The 20,952-nt window shown below is 36.5% G+C and overlaps 1 protein-coding gene across 2 annotated transcripts in view; it reads left to right on the forward strand.

Annotated features, from left to right (window-relative positions):
* The first annotated feature begins 351 nt into the window (after positions 1 to 351).
* The window catches only part of LOC139459940 (G-protein-signaling modulator 2-like), a 72,893-nt gene continuing 52,292 nt past the window's right edge, over positions 352 to 20,952 (forward strand). Inside the window, exons 1-2 of one of the 2 annotated variants that reach the window (XM_071241676.1) lie at positions 352 to 555; positions 14,823 to 15,086. In XM_071241676.1, the coding sequence (XP_071097777.1) occupies positions 15,081 to 15,086 (6 nt within the window). In that variant the 5' untranslated portion in view covers positions 352 to 555; positions 14,823 to 15,080. The remainder of the gene's footprint in view (positions 556 to 14,822; positions 15,087 to 20,952) is intronic. The other variant, XM_071241677.1, reaches the window with a different exon arrangement.

The following is a 20,952-nucleotide window of genomic DNA, read 5'->3' on the forward strand; positions in this document are numbered from 1 at the left end:
CAAACATTCTTATGGCTGAAAGATTGAATGTGCGCATTGATATCAATTTATTATTAATTATCTTATGTTAAAATCGATATTAAGTAAGAGTGAGTTGATATAAGTGTTTACCAACAAGGGTTCAAAGAGTGAGGTATGGTTTCTATATTTCCTGTGCAGTTCAGTGCTTCTCGGGGCTGATTGGCCAGCAGGAGTCATATGACGTCATATAACTGCATCGCGAACAATACAGGTATAATAACCTCATCCATTGCTCATGACGTCACTAACTTACGAGTATAAGAGGTTTATTAAGAAAGAGGAGGGTTAAATTAACAGTGTATTCCTTCTATAACGAAGGCAATCACACGTGGGCCATATTTGGTCACCTCACATTAACCGGGACGCCAGGAGCTAGAACAGAAAGACACCACTGTAATATTGCGTGAGGATAATAGTACGTCGCCAACAAACGGTCTTCCGCTCGAAGGATAAGTCATGACAATGTTTACTAAGTGAATTTGATTCTTATCTGTGGTTGTGTAACTCAAACTGAACAATGAATCGCGGAATATGGTGAGTTGTTATTATATTATTCTAGAAGGACCTCTTCAAAATATACGCTATCCCCACCAAGCTATTATGCATTGCTAACATCTCACCTGTCAAAAATGATTATTTTCCATGTTTCAATCGATTGTAGATTCAAACCGGCATGCCTTCGTCATTCTGAATGCACCTTACTGTCACAATCATTTACTTAGCGCAAACGAACCGCTATGCAAATCACTATTGCATCTGCATATCGGCTCGCTCCTAAACACAGCATATTCTAGCACATCGCACTGCAAGCAGCATTCATGGGTTTATAACATCGCCATGTCCAGCTCACACCATCTCAGGAAACTTTTCAACTCGGAGAACACCTACGTACCTAACATGAAAGCGACATTAGGATCACCACGAACACGGCAAATTGCGACTTTAACCCCCTGGGACAACCTCTACAACCCTCACTTTGAAGTCGAATAAAATTCAAAATACATCACCCACACAAATACTCTTCACAGTTTTGAATAAGGTGGGAAATTCCCTGTTCTGTGATATCATCCACTGGCATTCTAGGCCAAGCCAAAGTACTGAAAATGACCTCTGAAAATTAGGTACATTGTAAATGTCGCCATATTTTACACATTACTAAATCACCACTAATGGCGTTATTTACAACATGTTTTGAAGTCTAAATTTCGGATATTTACTCTGAGAAATGAATTTCAAAAATAGCATATTAGTGATCACTGGTATCTGTCTTTTCTCAAATCACCAATGATCATTCCAAAACGTCTCCGATAACCCTAGAATCTTTAATGTTCTGGAAAATACGCAAACACGAACACCGAAATGAACCTTCTGCCATATTGGATAGTGTTTACAAAATCACGTTTCAGGTACACCGGTTATGAGGCGCCTGTAACATCACGTATATTTCAAACTTAGCTGCGATACTCATATCCTTGAATTCCTCATACATTTTAGAATCAATTTAACTGACCAATGGTCATTGTCACCAATACAAAGTGGCTGGATGAAATCAAGTAACATAAGTTAGGTGTGAAAACGAACGTTGTGCTTGAAAAACTGAATTTGTTTGAAATGTAAACAAAGCAAAATACAGATTTTACACATTGTTGCATTTTCTCCTATTTTGAGCTATCCATTTGTCTATTCGTTCAAGATATTGGCTCAAAATTTTGGAAGAGAATTGTAGGAAGAATTAGGGACTTTGAAATAGATACATTGCAGTGATTTGATATTTTCAACAGAAATTGTCAAAGTTACAGTCCTGTGTGACGCCATGACTGACGCAAAATCACACACAGCGACAACATTATTTATTGGAATTTCTGACTATTTCCGTTAGTTTCAGCGAAAAATATAATAACAAAGAACAGTACATAGATTGTCAGAATGTTTCTGATTACTTCCAGGTCACATTTATGTATATACGATACCTGAATCAACGAAAGTCCCCTCGTAGAATCCTGCATACTGTTGACAGGCCATTTTGTAAAAGTCAGTCACCGGTAGTGATGTCATATGTCAACATTGTTTTACATATTTGGTAATTTCTTTGAGGTGAAGGTCCTTGAATGAGAATGCACACGATCATTGTACCATGCTGTTTCCAGTTTCATTTATAATGTAGATTTTGCATATCTTTTATACATTTTTTCACACAATTAATTTCACTTTGGATATCTGTCAGTGTTCAAAATGATATCATACGTAAATATAGGCCTAAACATGTATGAACGAACCTTCGATAATCTCCTGTTTGTTTGAACATTGTTTACATAAGAATTGATAGATTTATAATGTCGAATACGATGTTTCTTCCTTTGGACAAGTGCTACAAGATGAAGTCTAAATGTAACTGCAGCATGTACATATTTCTTGGGATGTGCAATAGTCAATACTATAAGTTCATATAACCTGTGTACTTGAATAGACATTTCGTTTTATTTTAATAAATACCGTATTCGACGTAATAAGCACTCTAATAAGCGCCCACGGCAATATTTGTTAATATATTGGCTAGTGAACAATCCCAGTTAGCACCCCTTCCAATTGATAAATGTACATAAGACTTATTTATTCGTGTATAATCCGCACTTGTGTGTTATATGCACCCTTAATTATGGGCAATTAAATTCTGGAAAAATATATCTGTTGTATATAAACTTTTCAGGCTGTCAGCATAAACCACGAAATATATCTTTCAACTCTGTTTTTTTTTCACCAAAATACATATTTCTGAAAGAATTGCCTTGGTCTAGGAATTTATGTTTATAATTTTTTATGTCGTATGATACACAGAACTGTGATATCTAACGATTCGCCAGGTGCGCGTTAAACACAAACAATTTACGAATTTTGCATTATATAATCAATGGGTTCATTTTTTTTTCAATATTGTGATCACAGGATATTTACACAGTTTACTTTATTTCTCCTGCAATTGTAAAACTTAAAAAAGGAAAACCCATGCCATGTATCCCGTTGGTTCAACTTTATAAGATTATCCTGATAATTCTATACCAATAGAGCTTTATTCGCATCTGTTATTGTGTAATTCTGAGACAAGATGAAGAGAAATAATAACATAATAATGAACAATATGTCCAATATTGAATATACTTTTGGTTGTTTTGAAATATTTTTTTTGGTATTTTATTACGTAAATTGATGCCAAACAGGTGCGTGTCTTGTCCAGTTAAGATACACGATAAACTATCTAATTGTTTATATATTTAAGACATTATTTACTTGGTGAAAGCAATCATTTTATGTTGTGTCGAAAAAGCATCAAATTTTGTTTTACACATCAAGATTTTCCATACCATGTACGAAAATTAGAGGAGATATATATTAATCAAAATACCAGTGTTGTCTTTCTCCAACGTTTCAAAGACATAAAACCAACCATGACGTCAAATAGAATGGTGTAATTGTTTTTGGTATTTCATTACATTTGATGATAAGGCTAGTGCTCCATTAATAATGGTGCAACATTAGTCAAATTACACTTACACATTCAGGAGAATGTTGGAATCTAAGGACTAAGTTATAGGTTAGATAGGGCCATCCATTTCTCTATTATAATTAAATGTATACAGTTTCAATATCGATATTTGTGTTGGAATAGTTTGGTTCCTTTGAACAAAACTCCACGAAAATATATTGTCCTTACACACAAGTAATTCTCACCAAGTGACCTGAATTACAATGAACTAGTGCTAAGCATAGCGGAGTTATGCCCCCTTTTCCATGTACGTGTGTAACCTCTCTGTCGCCTTTTGACGTCATAGAGAAAAATCAGTATTCCTTCTCTTAAGGCATGCTATTTTTGGCATTGAATGTATGTCATTATACATACACATATAACTCCATTTGATATATAGTTATGTCGTTCAGATATCAGGCAGTATTTTGTTAGCTCTGTTTCCGTAAAGCTTCTAAATAAAAAAAAAGTCATCGCACAGTACTTTTATCAGTGTACGATAAAAAGCGGAGAAATTTACTTTTTTCAACGCAGAATAAATTCTCAGACATCACTTAGAAGTGTTTTTTTTTTAAACCTGTTTAATATTTGCAGTTAAATTTACACCATCAAATAGGAAATTTAATATTCTCCACCACTGCGTAATTTTATAGCCAGAGGTAGATCCGGTGCTGCGTGAGCGCAATTCTCGCACAACCTTCACTTTTCCGATCTTAGGAAAATGTGTGTCAGAAAAAAAAACCAGAGGTTAGCCCTGAAATTCAGCATATAGGCATATATATAAAAAAACTTGCCTCATTTGACTCCCTATGATGTTGGGAAGGCCTGTTAATTTAATACAACCTTAATCATTCAGAAACCCAACACAATATGTAAATCCAGTCACATTCAGGATCATTATCAGACCTGTCAACCCTCATGGGAAGAAATTTCTCCTGCAAAACAGCATTTTTCATCAATTGAAATAATTTGCCTCCATTGTCCTATGTTTGTTTGTTTGTTGTTTAACTCCGCACTCGGTGATATTCCAGCTATGTGACGGTGGTCTGTAAATAATCCAGACAATCCAGTGATTGACATCATGAGCATTAATCCACGCAATTTGGATACGATGACATGCGTAAACCAAGTCAGCAAGTCTGACCACCTGATCCCGTTAGTCGCCTTTTACAGCAAGCATTGGTTGCTGAAGAGCTATCCTACCCCGGGTCTTCATGGGTCCCATTGTCTTGTGAGTAAACACAATAATCCAAAGTTTACTATTAAGTTACTTGTAAGTTTTCCCTATTAAATGTGTAGGCATTCCTGCATGTAATACCTCCCGATCTGTTTCGAAGGCTCCCAAATGAGCGAAAACTATCTGCATTTGACTTCCATGAACACATGTTGGGAAGGCCTAATTAATACAACCTAATTCATTCATGAACCCAACACAATGTATAAATCCAGTCACATTCCCCTCCCGCATTTTGAATAAGTCTGCCATATGAGAGACTATTTCTCCTGCAAAGTAGCATATTTCATTTATTTAAAAATTCGCCTCCTTTGTCTGTGAGTAAAACAATAATCTGAAGTTAATATTACGGACATCTACAAGTAGGTTTTCCGATTAAATCTGTATCCATTCCTGCATGTGATACCTCCTGATCTGTTCCCAAATTCGCGAGCGTGTATATTTCCCCATAATTTAAGATCGTAGTTACATATGACTGGCCCAGTTATACGTGACTTTATTGGTTATCAGATTTGTCCGGGACTTTGTTACAACATCAGTATACCTCCATGTTACAGTAGAGGATGTAACGTGTACGCGAGACGGCTCTCCCGTCTCGCGTATAAGTGACCACCTGAGAGGGGGTCACTCGTATGTGTGACGGCCTGTCAGTGGATCATGGATTTCTCCATGTTGCACTAAAATGTCTCTACAAGCGTTATTTGTGAAAATAATAAAACAAAATTAAGTACAGTTATTGATCATTCTACTAGTTATAAGAAAAATAATAAACAGTCAAATTCGGAGAAAAATCGAGCAAAATGTTCTGGTTTTGACAGCGATTTTCTCCTATGTACATATTTTTCAGAAACTAACATGTAGTATTTTCCAAAAGCTTATTCATCATAGAGTTACAAAATATATAAATTATTTCACGCACACCAACGCACACCCATTTTCCATCGCGTTGAAACATGTTTACTTTCTTCAAAACTGCGCGAACCGTCTTGCGGACAAGTAACTGGTCGACAAGCCGATAAAGGGAGGTAACCGATGCCTGACTAAAATGTTCAATCGTAACATCCGTCTTGTTACACTAAATGTGTCTGAATCAGAATGATGCGTATAATATGCACGATATTTATTTAGCGCGTAGTTTCGTGGTTAGAACAAGGAAGAAATGTATTTTGATCACGTATTAGGAAAACAATTTTGCAGTGGGTAATATATTTTTAGGTGGAAGTAAAATGGTTATGCCATTAAACTCTCAGAATACAAGATAAGACCAGCCAGCGCTGTGTTCAGAAACAACACTGTCGGTGATTAGTTGATTGAGTAGTGGAAATAACAATGATTGAGTTACATGGTCAGGGTTTCTCTCAGGGTTTTAATGTCAAAGTTTAAGTAAACTTACGTTACTTTTTACTTTTGATGAAATTAGGGACGATCATGTTGCATCAGGATAAATGCACTTGATATTTCTTCAGCTTATTTTGTAATGCTACCATCACACCAAAGTAGTTTTATCTCCTTGTACCCGGTTCTAAAAGAAATACTAGAACGGGCTGTGATCACGGTAGAAAGGGTAGTTTGGCGTAAAATACGATGCTAGTTTGTTCATAAGCAATCTTCAATATGTCTATCTCGTTCTTGGCCAGTCTGCAGTTTGTTTGTATCCAGTTCAGATTGTGTAAAAGTGCCCGTTCACCTCATCCCGACGTTTCGAAGCCGATCGAGCACGTCCATAGCTGTTCTCAACCCGTTCTTAACCAGTTCAACCTTGTTCTACCTCGTTCACAATACGTCCAAGCCAGTTCTAACTAATTCTTAACCGGACCAACTCGTTCGCAGTACGTCCTCATCTTGTCCAAAGTGCGTGTGTATTCGAGTCTTTGTCTGTTCTGGCCCGACCTATATGGATACCGAGCGCGTTGTAGCCAGTCTTCATTCAAGTTCAGGGCTCCGAGCTGTACACATCATGCCTCCAAAGACAGGTTGACCCGGTCGGTGTGCACACGTACTGAAATTTATGTCCGACTGCACCACATCGTAACAAGTCCGTAGAGGGTTCGAAGTACGACAATTCCGTTCGAAGTACAGCAATTCGTTTTAAGTACGTTGCCAATCTGACTAATTGCAGAACGGGATGGACGGGGTAAAATTTTGAGCAGACTCAAAGTTCTAGAGCACCCTCCCCGTCCGAGCCCATCCATGAAGTTCGTAAAAAGACTGTCAGTAGTTGCTACTACGTACGTCCGCTATGTTCATACACAGTTGGAGCCCGTTTGACAACATTTTCACGAACATATTGAAGGCTAATTGTATGATGGGGGTATAAGTTTGCGGCAAATGCTCAGAAAATCTGTGCCATGACAAACCACGACTATTGGTCAGATTTTACATGTCGTCAACTGGTCAAGCTACAGATGGTTTGTTTTCAATAGCTGTTTGCATTTATCTGAGATGATCTTTGAATGAAAGTGATATGGGTAGATTGTGCTAGGTTTGTTCTTGGAGGAGGAAAATGCAAAAAGAATTTAAGCTAGCTGTACGTACAAGAAAATTACTATTTATTGTTTTATAATATTTTGTTTCCATAATAAAATATATAGAAATAAATTATGTATATTTTATCTTGTCTTCACTGTATCAAGAATTTCCCCCTTTGGAGGTAAATCTCCCCCATTGTCATGATGAGGGGTTGGCAGGCCTGTAAACACAGCTGTCAATGTGTGCTCACAAAATGACATAGCATCCAAATTGCCTGTCCAAAATGGCATCAGATATCTCGAGCGAAAAATGGTGCAATATATGAGTCATTTCCAAAATTTGTAAGATTTTCTGTTATATGTTAGTATCTCATTAATCATGTTATTCTAAAAATGTGTTTTTATCTTAAATTGTATCTAATATATGTCTGCACATACTGCCACTTAAAAAATAGCTATAAATTATAGTTAAGCACCAAAAAATGACTTTGAAGGGTCACCTTTTGCCCATTCTGGCTTTTCGCAAGTCTGATGGCCCAACTTCATGATATTCAATTTTAATACAAAATTAGTTTTTGTCAGACATTTTTTGCATATATCTATAAAGATGATCTTAGATTAACATATACACTTGGATTTTCATTCGAACCATATGGAGAAAGAGGAGTATTATTACAACACAACGAAACACAGATTGGAATTAAATTACCCGATTTAGTTCCCTATAAAGAGTTGTGTATCCGTCTTGATCAGATCAGTTCGACAGATAATATTTAACTCCTTCTACTCTGCTGAGAGCTATTCCAGTCAAAGATAAAAAATACGATAGCGGTAGAACGGAATCTATCTCATCATTACAATATAAAAAATTAAAGTGGTGTATTATTTCAGACCTAAAATGTCTGTATTAGATGTAAAACATCAACCTGTACATATAGGATACTTGAGTGTAACACACCATATTATAAATAATGGTTGATTCATCAAGCCCTGGAACGTAATACAATTGTGCTTTCCGATCTCAGAGACACAGAAGGGTTCGGTAATGTGGTATCGATGGCAAGTTATACGCTTTACACTTACAAGATAATGTATACAAGCGGAAAGAAGTTGCATTCATAGGTAATCTAGGAGATTTAAGAGATGTAGACGTTAGTGGACTCAATAAAAACACTTCATACAATCTTACTCGCAATGATGATAATAAATGGACTATGATCGAAGAAAAAATCTAGTGGCTATTGAATATCGTCATTACCCCACCATATGTGATGATGGGTAAGGGACATCAATTAACTAAGATAATAAGTAGTGGGATTGTACTCGCGGCTTATATCCCTTCAAAACGAAAAAGTGTGTTAGTCACTCCCCTGCTAGAAAACCCAGGTCATATGTTATACAGTCGTCCGGCAGTAAAAAATGTTAGTTTAAATTTGGTTATTGAGTTCAATGATATAAAACAGAACTTGAGTGCAATACATAATCCCCCTACGCTTATTATTGAAGTCTTGTTTGGAGATGTACCGGAAGATGCCTTCAAAATAATACCAGGTCTATCAATTAAACAAGCAACATGGGCGTCAACGTTGTAGTATTATTTATGTAGGAGCGTCACCCGTTGCAATTATTAAAAGTGATAGCATTTCTCTTGTTAAGATATTTATGCCGTATAATATACATTTAATAAGGCTGATGTATACTCTCAAAACATTGAAGCAAGACCAATTAAAGACTATTATATGATACAATAATATACACTATGGGTTTATAAATATCCGACACTCGATGAAGCATCTGAAAAGATGGATACTGTTTGATGGATTTTGATTACATCAAATATTTAATAAGCGACATAAAACATTAAAAAGAGAAGGAGAGGGAGTTGAGACTTGGATTGTATAAAAAGTATCGCAGAGCCGTGAATGCTCTCGACTGAGTTGACACCGTGCTTGTAACAGCTGGCATGGGATTCGGTTTAGCCGGTGTGGGTTTATTATCAACTATAATTGCGGAGCCTATCGTATTTGGCATTGAAATAGCCGCCGGAGTCTCAGGACTGGCAGGAATAGCGATAAAATTTATTTCTCGTAGGTTGCAAATGAAAGCATTAAAACATGATGATATTCGGATACTCACCGAAGCAAAGTTGCACAGCATTAAGGACCATATCTCAACAGCAATGGCTGATTGTAAGATATCCGAGGAGGAGTTTCGTTTAGTGCTGTCAGAACTTACCAGATACAACGTAATGAAGCAAGAGATTCGATCAAATTCTCGTAAGACCAGTGGTATTAGCGAAGACGAGAAAAAATATTTCATAGATCAGGGGAGACAACAAGCGCGTCAATTATTCCGTGCCAAAAGAACTGGTCGGAGATTAAAAATAGATTGCTTGATCACATTTAAACGAATGCTTACATAAGTATAAATGGAGAATTACAAACCAACAAAGGAAGAACTCGAAAAAGCTATCGAAGCATTTATGCTCAGGGACAAAATTATCAAATGGAGAGAATTACCACAAGGTATATCTTATATCAGTGATGTGAAACCAACCAAATACGGTCATCAATTATTTCTTTCCAATTAACAAGAAGAGTATATAGTCTGGTCTCCTAGTAAACTGAATGAAGAACTTAGTAAAAATGTTGAATAGTCCAGAATCACCATTACCTATACTACTGTTTCCTTGTCGTAAGGTAAGCAGTAAATGCAGGAGTTATGCAGGATAAGTATACAAATGTAAAAAATATTTAGAATTATTATCGTTGGTTGGGCATGTTGGATAATCTAAGTATCATGACGCGTGGGCGACTTCAGTGGTAGACGATGCTACAGTACATCATCTTGAAGTACCCACAGTTTGATAACATCAAGCCCAAGAAAGCACGACAAATTACGCGTAACACAGGGATTAGTGACGAGGTATGGTAAACAGAGCTACAGAAAAGCTGTTTGCGTAAAATACTCCCCAAAAGTATTCAAAACCCAATTACTTTAGATTATCTTGCGTACAGAAACACATGCATTAAATTAAAAACTGAAATGTATAAAAAACAGCACATGTAAATACCCAATGAAGCTTTTTCAGAATGCGTACAACAGAGCTAATTTCTGAAACACAGTTATGAGCTAATTTAAAATGTTCCCTAATTTGGGGGAAAACCCAATAGAGTGATGAATGGGTGAGTGACAAAATATTGGTTACTCAATGAAAAATGTAAAAACCCAATTAAAACAGAAACCATGGAGTGAAACCTCAATTGTTAAAAAAATGATCTGGAGCTCTGGTAAATAATAGCTTAGAGGTATTGAATATATCTAAGGATGGAGCTCTGGTAAATAATAGCTTAGAGGTATTGAATATATCTAAGGATGGAACTCTGGTAAATAATAGCTGAGAGGTATTGAATATATCTAAGGATGGAACTCTGGTAAATAATAGCTTAGAGGTATTGAATATGTCTAAGGATGGAACTCTGGTAAATAATAGCTTAGAGGTATTGAATATATCTAAGGATGGAACTCTGGTAAATAATAGCTTAGAGGTATTGAATATATCTAAGGATGGAACTCTGGTAAATAATAGCTGAGAGGTATTGAATATATATAGGATGGAGCTCTGGTAAATAATAGCTGAGAGGTATTGAATATATATAGGATGGAGCTCTGGTAAATAATAGCTGAGAGGTATTGAATATGTCTAAGGATGGAACACTGGTAAATAATAGCTTAGAGGTATTGAATATATCTAAGGATGGAGCTCTGGTAAATAATAGCTGAGAGGTATTGAATATATCTAAGGATGGGTGTTGTGTGGGCAAGTATGGTTTAGTCCAGATACACTTGGTGCATGTAGACATTAATATCCAGTTGCATGTGTCAAAATAGGCTGCACTTGTGCATGTTATGTACAGCTAAATCTAGCCCTGTGTGTAGCTAACTCTCGCTTTTAACATATTTCTTCTGGCTTTATGTTTATAATAATTTAGATTTTGACTTTGATTTGACCTTGGCAAATCGATCATGTACTGAAAGCTGAAAGTTCAAATGGCCATACATTTAGCTATTTTTTGGATTTGAAAATTTAAGTATATTTGTATTCAGTGGTATGGGCTGTTTTTTATGAAATCTTACATTTTGGCCTTTATTAGACCGTTGCAGTTTAGACTGTCGTCTAAAATTCTCTCTAAATGCGTTTCTTTGCACTGAAATCATCAATGACTGATAAAGCTGAGGTTCAAATATGGCTGCCACAGTCGGTTTTGTTCATATGAGAATTGGGGCGGTTGGGTAGCCTAGAGGTTAAAGTGTTCGCTTGTCACGCCGAAGACCCGGGTTTGATTCCTGACATGGGTACAATGTGTGAAGCCCATTTCTGGCGTCGCCCGCCGTGATATTGCTGGAATATTGCTAAAAGCATGGTACAACCATACTCACTCATTCATATGAGAGCTGACTTTATCTTTGTGAGTTCATTGAAGAATGACCCCTCATGGAGTGAGAGCCAAACGGTATGAAAGTCAATTCTAACAATTTATATATCACTGTTTTTACCTCAAAGTACGTAGACCTTGATCTGTACACAGTTATGTTTTGTACTTAGGACTTATTGTTTACCTGACAGCCGTCTTACTTATACTTATCTAAAGCTAATGGCAGATTTTACTGTTTATTTGTTGATTTTAGAAAAGCCTTTGATTGTGTAAATAGAAAATTGTTGTGGTATGTCATGTTAAATAAGGGTATACATGGAAAGTTATTTTATGTCATTAAAGATATGTATTTAAAAGTGAAATCGGCTGTAAAGTTATCAAATAGCACAGCAACATGCTACTTTGAAACGCTAAGTGGTGTACGCCAAGGCTGCACCCTTAGCCCTATATTGTTCTCTTTGCTTATTGTTGAATTAGAATCAATGTTGCACTCCTCCGGCGAGAGGGGAATATTTGTGAGTCAAGAATCTCTAGACATTTTGTTGTTATTATATGCCGATGATTTGTGCATAATTGATGATACTGTAGTTGGTCTCCAACGAAAACTTAATATCCTTAAATCGTTCTGTACTAAATGGGGTTTAGAAGTTAACCATAGTAAGACTGAAATTTTAGTTTTCAGAAATGGTGGAAAACTTAGGAGTACTGAGAAATGGAGGTTTGGAGATGTTAATGTTAATGTATCTACCTATTATAATTATCTAGGTTTGTTATTTTCAAAATCGGCTGTGTTGGACGACTGGTATCAACTCTCTTGTTCAGAAGGCAAATAAGGCTCTGTTCGTCGTTAAGAAATTACAGCATTGTTTGAAGAACATACCCGTACATATACTTTTTAAAATATTTGACATTCAAATTAAGCCTGTATTATTATACACTTCAGAAATATGAGGCTATTCAAAAATTGCAGCAATTGAAAAATTTCAGATTAAATTCTGTAAATTTACTATTGGAATTGGAAGTCATGTTACAAATGTTGCTGCCCTTGGCGAATGTGGTAGATATGGCTTATTTATTGATTATCACAAGAAATGTATTAAATATTGGTTGAAATTGTTATCTTTACCCTGTTATAGATACCCTAAGCAATGTTATTTAATGCTGAAATCTTTAGATGAAGTTAATCGCACTACATGGGTAACTTGTGTCAAAAGACTATTATTCAGTTATGGATTTGGCCACGTGTGGATTTCGCAGGAAGTTGGTAATGAGACCCTCTTTATTAATGCATTTATTCAAAGGGTAAAAGACTGTAACCAACAAGACTGGTATTGTAAAGTTTGTGAAATACGTAAATTATCAATGTATAAGGAATATAAGTCATTGCTAACAGTTGAAAAGTATCTCTGTGAAATCACAAGCCGTCATTATAGACGTATGTTTTGTTTGTTAAGAATTGGCGAGTTGCCATTGATGGTAAATTTAGGTAGAAGATGCGGTATAGAGTACTGTAATAGGCAGTGCAGATATTGTAATTTACAGGAAATTGAAGATGAGTTTCATTTTATGCTTGTCTGCCCATGTTACAGATATTTAAGAAATAAGTATTTACCTATTTATTACTCTTCCAATCCTACCTTATTTAAATATAATACTCTATTATCTTGTAACCGCACTAGTATTGTAACTAATTGTGTTAAGTATATACGGGAAGCACTTGCAATCCGAAATACTGTCACTTAATACCCTCTGTCATCTGCCTCATACTGTATTTTTCAATGAGTATTTGTACGTGGGCCTATGGCCTTTATACTGAAATAAAAAATTGGACAGCCGTACAACAACCAGCTGTATCGTGGAATAAAATTGTTCCTCAAAGCAAAAGGTGACATGAGCTTTTGTATGCCCAACATGTTCAACAGGAATAACTTTTGTAGTTTCTGTACAACAAATGTACTCAAATAATTTCCTCGTTAGATGAGAAAGGTCGGTTAAGAACTACCTCAGTAAGTAAGTCACAATGACAGTGCGTCATAATATATTCACTCCAAGTACAAGACGTCAAAATGGACGACACGATAAACGTGATGGTCGAGATTTCTGAAGTTTTAATGAACCTGTGGCTATTACAAGTTTTAGTCATCACTGATCAATTGGCCGATCACTGAAAGATCTTTTAAGATATTTGCAGTTTTTACATTTTGAAGTTGACTCGACCTTTGTACTTCCTGCAAGCTGAAACTGTCCTATGATCATTTATGTCCTCAGCTATTTTCTGTCCAAATGTCCTGAAATGTGGTACTAATGTAAGAGAGAGTTAACTGACTATAAAAGTCCAGTTTCCCCCCTTGCCGAACTAGGCTGGTATTATGGAGTTAGAATTTGGCTGGACTAACGAGTCTATGCATAGTCCAATCAAAATCGTGCAATGAAATTGAAATCTGGTTCATAAACTGTCATGCAGATTTCAGTCGATTGCAGGATTTGCAAAGCAGGTGTACCGCCAACTTGTTGTCAACAAATATTTTCCAAATCTTTTCATGTTTTTAATCAAGGTGCTCACGTGATTTGATGCACTTCACGAAAGAACCATTTGATCACAATATAGATATTGATTATCGATCAGATCGTCTTGACTGGGCGCTGCCATTTTGTTTTAAACAAATGCAAGTGATACTGAGAGGTGGAATCTGAGGAGGGACATAACTCGTAATAGCCACTGGTGGCGCTACGATTGAGCCCAAGAATTCCAGCCTAGTTCCGCAAGGAGGGAAACTGGACTTTTAAAGTCAGTTAACTTTCTTGCATCGGGAAGATGTACCCTGACGTGTTGTGAAAGAATGGGAATGTAAAATGTAATAACCAAATTAAAATAGAAACCCTAGAGTGAAAACTCAATTGCTCAAAAAGTTATCTGGAGCTCTGCATGTGTAATCATCAGGAACATTTAACATACATCTTCCGATTTTCTTTTTGCAATATTCATAATGTTGTTCAGTGGCTGGTTTTTTTTTTAAATGTTGAGTACATTCCCACGTGTGCCGCATTGCCTTGGCTGTGTTGAGATGTGATAGTTCAGGTTTCGAATACCTAACTGCTTGGTCCTCCAGCTGTCTAGATGATCTGTGACTTATCTGTTGCAGTGACTTCACTCCTTGGACTTGATAGTCCCTTCAGACCTTCACCTTCATGCTGCAATGACCTTCACATTCGTACTGCAAATGACTTTCACCTATAGCCTTTCAAGGACCTTCGTTTAATGATGTCATTGACCTTCGCCTTAATGTTGTCGCTGAACTCCGCCTTCTAACTGCTACAGACCTTCACTTAGGTCAACGGGCATACGACCTTCACCTTTACAAGAAGTTCAGTAGAACGGAAGACGGGAGGACTCTCACACAATGCAGGTCAGGACAATTGTTAAAATGTCTGTAACACTGTCATGAAGTTTGTATCTATCATTGTGATGTGTCATGATGAAATTTATATACAGAATTACTGGAACACTGTGTGTATCTAGTGCAGGGTTCCAAATTATTAGTGGCATCGTGCAGAGGACACACCTAAAACTGTAATGGCACAGTGAATTACTTACCTGCGTGCCCCTTAGGCACAGTTTATTTATCGATGAAACTGACTGATGAGTATTTCTGTTGATAATCATATTTCGTATTTAAAAATAATTTCTATCTCGACCTGAGAAGGGTCACTCGTATGCATGACGGTCTGTCAGTGAACCTTGGAATTCTGCATGTTGCACATAAATGTCTCTACAAGTGTTATTTGTGAAAATAATAAAACAAAATTACGTAGAGTCATTGATAATCATACTAGTTATCATATGACATGAAAAAAATGTCATAAGAAAAATAATAAACGGTCAAATTCAGAGAAAAATGTGAAAAAATTGAGCAAAATGTTCTGTTTTTGACAGCGATTTTCTCCTATGTACATATTTTTCAGAAACTAACGTAGTATTTTCTAAAAGCTTATTCATCGTAGTGTTACAAAATACCTCCTGATCTGTTCCCAAATTCGCGACCCTGAAAGGTACTCTTCATGTTCTTAGCGTGTATATTTCTCCATAATTTAAGATCGTAGTTACATATGACTGGCCCAGTTATACATGACTTTATTGGTTATCAGATTTGTCCGGGACTTTGTTACAACATCAGTATACCTCCATGTTACAGTAGAGGATGTAACGTGTACGCAAGACGGCTCTCCCGTCTCGCGTATAAGTGACCACCTGAGAGAGGGTCACTCGTATGTGTGACGGCCTGTCAGTGGATCATGGATTTCTCCATGTTGCACATAAATGTCTCTACAAGCGTTATTTGTGAAAATAATAAAACAAAATTAAGTACAGTTATTGATCATTCTACTAGTTATCGAATGACATGAAAAAAATGTCATAAGAAAAAAAAAAAACAGTCAAATTCGGAGAAAAATCGAGCAAAATGTTCTGGTTTTGACAGCGATTTTCTCCTATGTACATATTTTTCAGAAACTAACATGTAGTATTTTCTAAAAGCTTATTCATCGTAGAGTTACAAAATATATGAATTATTTCACGCACACCAACGCACACCCATTTGCCATCGCGTTGAAACATGTTTACTTTCTTCGAAACTGGGCAAACCGTCTCGTGTACAAGTGACTGGTCGACAAGCCGATAAAGGGAGGTAACCGACGCCTGACTAAAATATACAATTGGAACATCCTTCTTGTTACACTAAATGTGTCTGAATCAGAATGGTGCGTGTATAATATGCACAATATTTATTTAGCGCGTAGTTTCGTGGTTAGAACAAGGAAGAAATGTATTTTGATCACGTATAACGAAAACAATTTTGAAATGGGTAATATATTATATGGTGGAAGATATAAAATGTAGAAAAATCAATTATAAGAGTCAAATTTGGAGAGAAATGTACGAAATTGGAGCCAAATTTGCCGATTTTGGACAGCGATTTTCTCCTATGTGTATATTTCTCAGAAATATAATTTCAGTATTTTCTTAAAGCTTATTCGTCGTAGTGAAACAACATATATATACTTTTTCGGGCACACGAACGCATACCTGTGTGCCAGCACCTTGAAACATGTCTACATTCCTCAAACTGCTTGCAACTGGTAAACAAGTCGTCCCACAGCCCGGTTACGCGTACAAGAGACAGCTCTCCGAACAAGCGAGTGAAAGACAGCCTGAGAGAGTGAGAGAGAGTCACTTGTAGGCGTGACTGCCTGTCAATGGATTACAGATGTCTGCATGTGACACAAAAACAACCCGTCCCTACACGCTTCCTATGTGATTAAAAAAAACAAAAATACTTCTTAAAGTTGCCAAACTTACATCTGAGTTATTATTTTCATCTTTTCGTGCGATCACGTGTAATGTGAGTCAAATTACATCTTTTGTCGCCTCGATTTCTCTGCACGGACACAATGTTTAATGCTAAAATATATGCATAAAACATATTTGTCACAGCTCGTAATCTGGCACGATACATCCACGCATGTACATATTTTTTTTATATCGATTGCGATTTCCTGCTTAATACGTTCAGAATAACACAAATTAACAAAAACTTTTGTCAAAACCTGAAATTCATCATACATGAGGACTTTTCCATTGCTGTAATTTGATTGGCTGCTTTAGGTCACATGCTCAAATTTGACAAATCAAGAATCTTGTAGCAGATTTCAGCAAGAAAGCATTATTAGAAACCAATAAAATCTCAAGTTACAGTAATGTAAGACTCAAGGCAAGTTTACTATCGTGTAGATGACAAAATAACCCTTCTAGATACTGGTTTGTCACAGCAGGCAAATCTGCTTTTTGAGTTGGAAAACGGTGTTGCCGCGATATCTCAAGAACTAAACACTTGATTGTCTTCATATTTGGAACTATGGTGTATATACAGACACCGCAGACACCAGTCAGTTTTGGTGACCTTGACACCAAATCTGCTTTTGGAGTTGAGTTTTCCAAGAACTAATCGCAGGATTGTCTTCAGTATGATGCATAATGACTACTGTACCGTTTGGTGTATAATGACTACTTTAAGTATGATGTATAGTGGCAATGTTATAGAGTATTATGTATATTGACTACTTTACAGTACAGTATATAATGACTGCTATACAGTATAGTGTATAATGACAAGTGTACATTATGGTGTACAATGACTGCTGTACGGTATGGTGTATAATGACTACTGTACTATATGGTGTATAATGACAATGCTGTACTGTATGGTGTATAATGACAGGTGTACAGTGTTGTGTATAATGACTACTTTACTTTATGGTATATAATGACTGGTGTATAGTAATGTGTGTAATGACTGGTGTACAGTAATGTGTGTAATGACTGGTGTACAGTATGGTGTTTAATGGCTGTTTGACAGTATGGTGTATAATGGCTTGTGTACAGTATGGTGCATTATGACTACTGTACTATATGGTGTAAAATGACTGGTGTACAGGATGGATAACAATGACTGGTGTACAGTATGGTTTTTAATGGCTGGTTGACAGTATGGTTTATAATGACCGGTGTACAGTAATTTGTGTAATGACTGGTGTACAGTATGGTGTATAATGGCTTGTGTACAGTATTTTGTATTATGACTTCGGTACTTCATGGTGTATAATGACAATGCTGTACTGTATGGTGTATAATGACTGGTGTACAGTAATGTGTGTAATGACTGGTGTACAGTATGGTGTATAATGGCTTGTGTACAGTATGGTGCATTCTGACTTCTTAACCTGATGGTGTATAATGACAATGCTGTACTGTATGGTGTATAATAACAGGTGTACAGTATGGTGTATAATGACAGGTGTAGTGTGGTATATATAATGACTGGTGTTCAGTATGGAGTATAATGAGTGGTGTACATTATGGTGTATAATGACTGGTGTACAGTATGGTGTATAATGGCTTGTGTACAGTATTGTGTATAACAGCTTATGTACAGTATGGTGTATAATGACAATGCTGTACAGTATGGTGTATAATGACAGGTGTACAGTATGGTGTATAATGACTGGTGTTCAGTATGGTGTATAATGACTGGTGTACAGTATGGTGTATAATGGCTTGTGTATGGTATTGTGTATAATGGCTTATGTACAGTATGGTGTATAATGACAATGCTGTACATTATGGTGTATAATGACAATGCTGTAAAGTATGGTGTATAATGACAGGTGTAGTGTGGTATATAATGACTGGTGTTCAGTATTGTGTATAATGACTGGTGTACAGTATGGTGTATAATGGCTTGTGTACAGTATGGTGCATTATGACTACTGTACTTTATGGCGATAATGACAATGCTGTACTGTTTGGTGTATAATGACTGGTGAATAGTGTTGTGTATAATAACTGGTGAATAGTGTTGTGTATAATAACTGGTGAATAGTGTTGTGAATAATGACTGGTGTACAGTATGGTGTATAATGACCGGTGTACAGTATTGTGCATTATGACTACTGTACTTTATAGTGTATAATGACAATGCTGTACTGTTTGGTGTATAATGACTGGTGAATAGTGTTGTGTATAATGGCTGGTGTACAGTATGGTGTATAATGACTGGTGTACAGTATGGTGTATACTGACTTGTGTACAGTATGGTGCATTATGACTACTGTACTTTATAGCGTATAATGACAATGCTGTACTGTATGGTTTATAATGACTGGTGTACAGTGTTGTGTATAATGACTGGCGCACAGTATGGTGTATAATGACTGGCGCACAGTATGGTGTATAATGGCTTGTGTACAGTATGATGCATTATAACTTCTTTACTTTATGGTGTATTATGACAATGCTGTACTTTATGGTGTATAATGACAGGTATGCAGTGTTGTGTATCATGACTACTGTACTTTATGGTATATAATGACTGGTGTACAGTATGCTGTATAATGGCTGCTGTACAGTATCGTTTATTATTCCCCGTCACGAAGTGGAAGGGGGATATAGGAATGGGTGCCGTCTGTCCGTCCGGCCGTCACATTTCATTTCCGAAACAGATCTTGAAAACCGTACCATATTTCTTCACCAAACTTGGCACATGGATAGATCTAGTGGTGATCTGGTGCCTTTTGATAGTTTGGGATTTTAAAAAAAGTTATTTTTCGAGTTTCCATGGCAACGACTTTGATTTAGACTGAAAATGGCGGTAGTCCTTGTTTCCGGAACAGATCTTGAAAACCGTACCATATTCCTTCACCAAACTTGGCACATGGATAGATCTAGTGGTGAACTGGTGCCTTTTGATAGTTTGGGATTTTAAAAAAAGTTATTTTTTGAGTTTCCATGGCAACGACTTTGATTTAGACAGAAAATGGTGGTAGTCCTCGTTTCCGGAGCAGATCTTGAAAACAGTACTATATTTCTTCATCAAACTTGGCACATAATGTCATCTCACAGTATTGAATACTTTTCCTTTCTTGTTGGTAAGTTCTGCATTGCTTGAGTGTATGTTCCTCCAAAAGTGTCATGGACACAGTTGTTGCATTCACTGACTGCTGCATAACTTCATACAGAAACACAACTCATTACAAATAAAACAGTGTAACTGATCTTAAACCTACTCAACTGTATAAACAATATATATTCTTGTCAACCATACTCTGTACTTCACTTGCTTGATAGAACCTACACCGAAACCATCGCTCATAATTGTAATAAAGAACTTGTTCGTCCATATGTCTCATCCTTACTCATTACAAACTCAGTAACATATTCTATCATAAACTGCAGATGGAAAAACAACACCAGTAATCACTTTTTTTTAGTGCTGCAATTAGGCCATTTACAAAAAGGCCCAGTGAACATAGTTCACAGGAGCTAATGCATTGCACACACCCGACATGTCATACTGGCGGGGGATGTGAGTATTTCATGCTTGTTATGACTGGTGTAGTGTGGTGTATAATGAATGCTGTACTTTATGGTGTATAATGACAATGCTGTACTGTATGGTGTAAAATGACATGTGTACAGTATTGTGTATTATGACTGGTGTAGTGTGGTGTATAATGACTGGTGTACAGTAAGGTGTATAATGACTGGTGTAGTGTGGTGTATAATGACTGGTGTAGTATGGTGTATAATGACTGGTGTATAGTATGGTGTATAATGACTGGTGTAGAGTATGGTGTATAATGACTGGTGTACAGTATGGTGTATAATGACTGGTGTAGTGTGGTGTATAATGACTGGTGTACAGTATGGTGTATAATGAC

Source organism: Haliotis cracherodii, unplaced genomic scaffold, assembly GCF_022045235.1.
Source record: "Haliotis cracherodii isolate W230 unplaced genomic scaffold, xgHalCrac1.p SCAF_13, whole genome shotgun sequence".
NCBI classification, from domain to species: Eukaryota; Metazoa; Mollusca; class Gastropoda; order Lepetellida; family Haliotidae; genus Haliotis; species Haliotis cracherodii.